Source organism: Phalacrocorax aristotelis, chromosome 2 (assembly GCF_949628215.1).
Source record: "Phalacrocorax aristotelis chromosome 2, bGulAri2.1, whole genome shotgun sequence".
Lineage (NCBI taxonomy): Eukaryota > Metazoa > Chordata > Aves > Suliformes > Phalacrocoracidae > Phalacrocorax > Phalacrocorax aristotelis.
The window spans coordinates 115,827,942-115,835,450 of NC_134277.1; the positions used below are offsets into that span (position 1 = coordinate 115,827,942).

General features: G+C 46.0%; 1 protein-coding gene across 2 annotated transcripts in view; it reads right to left on the reverse strand.

Moving 5' to 3' along the window:
* The window catches only part of ROCK1 (Rho associated coiled-coil containing protein kinase 1), a 90,604-nt gene extending 83,742 nt beyond the window's left edge, over positions 1-6,862 (reverse strand). Inside the window, exons 1-2 of one of the 2 annotated variants that reach the window (XM_075084790.1) lie at positions 6,701-6,862; positions 5,611-6,201 (exon numbers count right to left, since the gene is read on the reverse strand). In XM_075084790.1, the coding sequence (XP_074940891.1) occupies positions 5,611-5,703 (93 nt within the window). In that variant the 5' untranslated portion in view covers positions 5,704-6,201; positions 6,701-6,862. Of the gene's footprint in view, positions 1-5,610; positions 6,489-6,700 lie in introns of those variants that run through there. The other variant, XM_075084791.1, reaches the window with a different exon arrangement.
* Between the last annotated feature and the right edge of the window lie 647 nt (positions 6,863-7,509).

The following is a 7,509-nucleotide window of genomic DNA, read 5'->3' on the forward strand; positions in this document are numbered from 1 at the left end:
CCACCATCAAAAAACTAAAACACTCTGCAGTTGCCAGGGAAAACAATGTTGTTTACAAATATTTTTACTTGGTAAGAGCATTTATAATCTACTACACCATTTTGGTTGGGTTTTTTTATTCCTCTTGTTGAAGTGTGTCTTAGCATCAACTTTCTATTACCATTCTTTATTAAAACTTTTTATAGGAGAAGAATAATTATGTTCCTACAGCCTCTAGTTTTATGAGCAGAAGAACTGGCTAAGTTAACTCTTATTCCTGTATAAAACCTACCATACACTGTGAATCAAATGCTAACATTTGACAGTCCCACCATCTCTACTATTAACTTGCAATAGGCTTACATAATATTAAAAATGTCTTCTAAGAGGTGTAACCTGAGAGTCTGCCAAGTTGGTACATTTCCAAAACTAACTTAGAATTGCATTTTACCTTTGATTAACATAGCAAGTTACATATTTTATTGTTAATTTCACATCAACCTGTATCTTTCATAATTCTTAGTGATGAGCAGGTAATATTCACATGCAATTATAATCAGTTTTGCATATAAAGCTTGGATACTGTAACTTGAAGACACAGAATTATATTTCTAGGTCAGACAGAAGTCTTATTTTAGATCTAACTACAGAATCATTTGGGTTGAAAGGGACCTCTAAAGATCATCTAGTTCCAACCCCCCTGCCATGAACAGGGACATCTTTCACTAGATCATGTTGCTAAAAGCCCGAGCCAACCTGGCCCGGAACACTTCCAGGGATGGGGCATCCACCACCTCTCTGGGCAACCTGTTCCAGTGCCTCACCACCATCATAGTAAGGAAAGCTTCCTCCTTACATCCAACCTAAACCTATTCTCTTTCAATTTAAATCCATTGCCCCTTGTCCTGTCTCTACAGGCCCTGGTAAAAACTCTCTGTCAGAAGAGAAAGATTCAGATATTCTCTCAGAATACCCCCAAGTCCTCCTCCACAGGGCTGCTCTCAATCCATTCAACACCCAGGCCGTACTGATAATGGGGATTGCCCCAACCCAAGCACCAGACCTTGCACTTGGATCTAAAGAATGGTAGAAACATATCCAAGGAGATGAACTTTGAACTCCCTCCAGACAACTTCCAGCATTCTGAAGCTGGCAATCTCCAAGTGTTCAAATTCTGCTTTTCTATGCATGAGCTTCATTAGCAAATGAGTAAGCTTCTCAGATACTGAGGGCTAGCATTTTAGCACTCAGATTTCAAAAGCATAGTTAATGTGGCTTCAGTGAAGGTGAGTTTTGACAGCAATTTTAATAGGTAAGAACTTCTGAAGTAAAGGTACTTTGAGTTATATTGGTTTTATTATTTTTATTTACCAAATCCCTAACCACAAGGTCTTCAGAAGTGCTTTCTAACAAGTAAAGCAGAAGGGGAAAAAAAATGTCTAGTGGCAATAATTCATATAGCCGAATATGAAATAGACCTAGGAAAAAACAGGTGAATCACACTCTATACCTGTGTATTTTTGGTGCAACAAAACAAATGGAAACCTCTTGAGACTAGATAAAACAAGTCTGTCATATGCAGTGTTTACTGTTGTCAGTTAATTTGAAGCCAAACTGCTGAACAAGTGAAACATATGACATCTTTGAAGATTAAGACGATCAAAAGTCTGAAGTTTTAAAAAGCAACTACTGAAGTAATTGACTAAGTACCTGGATAATTGAGTTACTCAAGTGTCTACATAAAACATGACAAGACTCATTGTAAGCTAGTGTCAGAGGAGAGAGAGCTCCAAAAACCATTTTCAAGAAAATTTACTAGTTATTTTTGAATCAAAAGCATAGGCAGCTTCAGGTCAGGATGTCCCCCATCCATTCACTCATTACACCCCCCCTTCCCACTCTTCAAAAAAAATGGAGGGTCATGAACCCCAAGGATTGAGTAAGAAACACAGAGGAATAAGAAGCCTGTTTTTATTCCAAAATTGTTGTAGAAGTATGCTCATTGACTGCTTCTTTCCACTGCTTAATTTCATTAATTAGACACTAAGCTCACGTTAATAGCTAGTTACTTACATCGCCTTTGGCTCTACTTAGCACACCTATGATATTCACCAGTATCTGATCTCTGCACACCCTAGAGTGTGACTACCCATCTACCACAGCCTTCACGGTCTTGCTAGGTCTTTTCAGGACTGTAGGACTCCTAGTACTTGGTATTTTGAGAAAAAGCACAATATGCTGTGGCACAGCTTTGCACAGATTTTAGGCTTTGGCACTCTCATGGCTCATCAGAAAAGACGGCCTACCTATGATTTCCCAGCCTAGTACTAAATCAAGTGCATGGAATCCCCAAACAAACAACAAATTTAGTTACAGACACTTGCAACTTCGTCAGTTTTCTTACTCTGTTTTTATCACAGTTGCATAAAAGAAAACGGGAAAAATAAACATCTCTCTCCTGCACCTCAGTTTATGAATTTCCTTCCTGCAGCAAGTAAACTGAAGTTATATAGTCCTCAGTGTGTCTTTTCCGTCCGCTCTTTTGTCAGCACTCTTCTCCCACACCTTCCTGAAACAGTAACATGCCTTCCTCTCTATCATCCCTCCCCCCCATCTTCTTTTTCTGAGTGTTCTCATACTACTTCACATATAAATTCAGAATCTTTCTAGCATACAGAATCCAGCTTATGGCATTTACAAAACCCCAAATGATTTAAAGGTTATTCCATACCTGCCTTTCAGTCTACAGAGGCTACAAACTGAAGGGGAAGAAGAGTAAGAATAGAAGCAAAATGAATTAAAGCTAAAGAAAATAAAAACATAATAAGAGAAGCTAAGGATATTGCTGAAACTTCTCTTCGCACAGCCAAAAAACAAATGTGTTTCTGGAAACTAAAGGAACTCCCAACATTTTAAGCCTACAGGTACAGAACATCACATGCTGAATTTAAAGTCTGTGCATCAGTTATTCATATATTACCACTCAGATACACACTTAGCTAACACCTTTGCTGAGGAAAACTGAAAATTATAAATAACATCAATTCACAACTTTAATCAAAGGGAAAAAAGGTTTTATATTTAAAAGGTTTTACAAAAAAGTTTTGGGTTATTTTGGTATGGAGTCTAACCACAAAAACTGTTTTATTTTCCTTTTAACTGTACCAGGCCTAGAGGTTGTCAAGTTTCCCTCTTTAACCAGGGACTAAGAGTAAGGGAGTGGGGTGTTCATCTTGGAAGATATTTTAAGTGCAGATCAACTACACCGAAGAATTTCTTCCTTAAAAACATATCCACATAGATTACAATGGATTTGATATATCACTAGTACCTTGGGCCAAAAGTGATGCTCAGTGTGAATCATCACACTAAGAACTGGTGTAAAACATTTAAACTCTTTAGAAAGCATTAGGATACTCAAATTCTATACAAAAGAGTCCAAGAACCAACTTAGGTTGAGAGAGATGAAACAAAGTAAAAATCCAGCCAGCAGAAAGATTGATACAGTGACCAAACACATCTGAAGTTAACCTACCAGTTGATTTCTTCAGAAGAAACACTTTCTTTTTTAATTGGTATTAGTTTAAAAGAACAGCATCTGTAACTAGGGCTAGCTTAAGCGGAAAAAAAAAAAAAAGGCACAACATAATTCTGATGACTATACCGTAAGAACCTGCCTTTAAAAGAATACACAAAGGTATGACCAAAAATCTGCAAAAATTTCTAAAAACATTGTCACTTCAAAGGACATTCTTAAGATCAAAGATGCAAACACATGTTCTAAAACTTTAGACAAGCATGACAAGAAGCATCCCAACAAGTTCATTCCCAAATTGACTACGGTTTAGCTCCAAATCACAATTAACTGAAATGGTAAAAATCCTTAAACTGAATAAAAGGCAAAGGAATACAGTTAAAGATACTATCAGCTGCATGTTTGATACCCGCAACCTCCTTACTATTACTGGAAGGTCCCCATGGTATGGCCACCATTTAAGCACACACTAGCAAACTGAGTCACGGTTAATGTAAAACTCTGGACTCTTAATTGGATCTATATTCTTGACAACTATCAATAGAAGCTGGGTGTCAACACGTCAGATTTGACAGCAGTCTTGCGATATGAAAACTGACGCAGTATATCCTAAGCATCAGAACCCTTCTCATTAGCTGTGGTTCTAAGATGACAGATATGTAAGCTAGATCAAAAGATGGAAGTTAACTGGAAGATGCAGTGCTGCCTTCCCTTGTGGCAGAAACATCCACAAGGCTCTGCTTTTATCCAGGGACGTAGGTTTGACTTGACAACAGAATCACAGAATGGTAGGGTTTGGAAGGGACCTCTGGAAATCATTTTGTCCAACCCCCCTGCTTGAGCAGGTACACCTACAGCAGGGGGCTCAGGACCACGTCCAGAAGTTCACAAATCAGGAATACACAATAAACAGAGTACACAATATCATGAACTTGTACAGATTCTTTCATTATATTATTTTCACCTCTCCACTGCCATGCTCAAGTGAGCCTTCTGTCAAGAGCCATGCAGCAGAAGATGAAGAATGAGTATTAAGAACTATCTCCGCCCCCACACCGCCCCTCCCCCCAACCCCAAATGTCAGAGTTCATACTAGGAACAAATTCAATTAACTTTTTCTCCTCTCTGAGAACAGAGAGCCAGAAAAAAAAGACACAAAAAAAACTTATCACTTGCTACAAAGAGTAGAAATTCTTCAGCATAAAAGCACAAATTACAACTTGCTACTATTTAAGGGCATCTCTAGGCATATCCAAGTACCCAGCTACATCCCAAACAAATTGTCTGGACGTGGCATACACTTTGTTGAGGTACTTTCTATACTCAGAACTAAAATACCACCCACTTTTGTCAAGCAACTACCAAATGCTGTTGGTTTTATGTCAGGAAGTGTCGTGGTTTTCTTATCACGCAATAGTAAGACTGATAGCACTGGTGAGATCCATTGAACCATTAGCGATGATCAAGTAGGGAAACAACAAGCACACAGCCCTCTAATTCCAGACCTAGCACACCAACTAGTTTAAAATGCATTTAAACTCCTGCCATGACTACTTCCCCACCTGTAAGGGCGTATCAATTGTAGAGCTGTGTTTTGCACGTCATTAGTTAGCATGTGCAAAACGTCTATGCTGAACAGGCTGAAGTCAGTGCTGCAGTGTTTAACCACAAGGTCAGAGGACCTCAGTCTTAAAATTTAAAGAAAAAAAAAAAGAAAGAAAAAGCTGCTGAAGAGGGAATCGGTGTATTGAAGCCATTTACAGTCTCCTGCTCACACACAGGAGCGGCACTCAGGAATCGCGCCTCTGTACAAAGCGTCCGCTGCCCCCGATGACAGCCGGTGAAGGACAGAGAGGTGCGTGAAGCGTCAGAGGTGACAAGCCCAAGGCAGGGCGGGGCGGGCGCCTCCTCGGCACGAAAGCCGCCCTCCCCGCACGGAGGCATTCCCGCACCCTCCTAAGCTCTACGCCGGGTAAACAAAACACCGGCGCGGAGTTAAGCAGGGTGGTGACTCAGCCGGGAGTGCGAGATTCGGTCCCACAGGGTAAGAAATTCGGGGAGAGGGGACCGAGGGCCCATCGGCGCTCCCTACTCACCAGCAAACAGTCCACGTTCACTTCGGATTTGGGGTCCTTTAAAGTAACGTCGATTTTTTCAAACCGAGATTCAAAACTTTCTCCCGTCGACATGTTTCCAGAGATAAAAAGTTTCCCTTATTCCAGAGCAAAGGAAGGTTAAAAAATATCGAAAAAGTAAAAAAAAAATAAAACCAGGAACAAGCGAGCACAAAAGAGAAACCACACAGCCTATACCAGGCTGAGGAGCGCTTCCTGCAAAATCCCTTCAATCACAGAAGTCTCTGAGGCAAGTCCCCCACGCTGCCCCGCCAAGGGGAGAGAAATCCGAAGGAGCGTGCCTTGGAGTCCGCGGCTGGGGGGGTTTGGGGGGGGGGGGGCAGGAGGCTGCTTCTCCCCCCTCCTCCACGCACGCACGCACTTTCCTGGGCTGCTCAGAGCTCCGCAGCAGCAGGTTTCCTCTCCCTCCCTCCTCTACTCGGGCCCCGGCGTCTCAACAACCGCATTTTCCCAGCCGGGGAAGCCGTCCTGGGAGCCAGCGTAGCGGTTCCTCCTCCTCCTCACCCTGCAGGAGCGGCGACGGGTCGGTGCCAGGTTCCGAAGTGCAGCTTTCTTTCCGGAAAACCAGAAGAAAAAGCAACAACAACAGAAAAACAAACAATAAAAAATGCAGAAGCCTGCCTGCACACCAAAAAGGCAAAAATAATAATAATAGTAAGAAGAAAAACCCTGTAGGAAAATCCTCTCGGCGGCGTGCCTCAGCGCCGCGGGGTTGGTCCTTCCATGGGCACAGAATGAGGGAGCCCGGGGCGGGCCAGGGGCAGAGACGGCCCCTCTCCTCGGAGGTGCCCTGCCTGCTCCGGGAGAGCGGGCAGCGCGGGGCTGCCAGCTGCGAACACAGGCCGCCCCGGCCCCTGCTGCGAGTGCCCCCCGCCGGCAGGGGACGGGTGGCTTCAACGGCGGAGCGACGGCAACAGCATCTTTCTTCCTCTCTTCTCCTCCTCCTCCTCCTCCTCCTCCTCCTCGCTGCCTCCCGCCTCTGCCAACGCCGGCTTCACTCCCCCCCCCCCCCCCCCTCAACACACACACCCCGCTCTTCCGCCTCACGTACGGAACGGCAACCCGGATCGACCCGAGGTTGAAGCGTGAGAGGGAGGAGGGAAGGAGGTGGCTTATAGGGAATGGAGAGCGCACGGTCCGGCCGCGGCGGCTGTGAGGGAACCTGCGAGAGAAGCCAACATGTCCGCCTTCCTGTTTGAACAGTCGGGGTGGGGGGGGGGGGGGGCGGTGGGGAACAGAGACGCCAGGGCGCATGCGCGGAGGGAAGGACTCCGGCATAAGGAAGGAGGCAGAAGGTATGTGCGCGAGGCGGGAGCGCGCGGTCGTTGCTGTTCTCCCTCTCTCCCGCCCCTCCCTTTTACGCGCCGCCGCTCAACGGTCGCAGGGGTTGCGCGCGGGGGCGCGCGCGTGACCTGGGAGAGGAAAGAGCAGGAGGGGCTGAAGCGGCGGCAGGATGCGGGGGGGAAGGGTTTGACAGACCGGCGGCCCCCCTCCTCCCCCTGTCTCTCGGCGCCCTCACGGCGGTGCCGGCGGGCGGAGGCGTGCACCGAGCTGAGGGGCCGGCGGGCCACCACCCCGCCGCCCGGCATGGGAAAACGGCCGTTCCAGTCAGGGGTCGGGCAGCGCGGCGGCGTGCCGGCGGAGGACGTTGCTGCCCCGGCTCCCTGAAGGGCCCCTCAGAGCTGCCCGCTCCATCCTCTGCGGGGTAACTCCGCTGTGCTGTCAGGCGGGCGAGCTGTTGCACAGCACGGGCCTGCACTGGCTGCTGGGAGCGCGCAGGTGCCAGCTCGCCTGTGAGGGTCACCCAGTTGAGGGGTCTTCATGCTCAGAGGTCTTCACAAGCCGGGGCGGCCGGCCCTG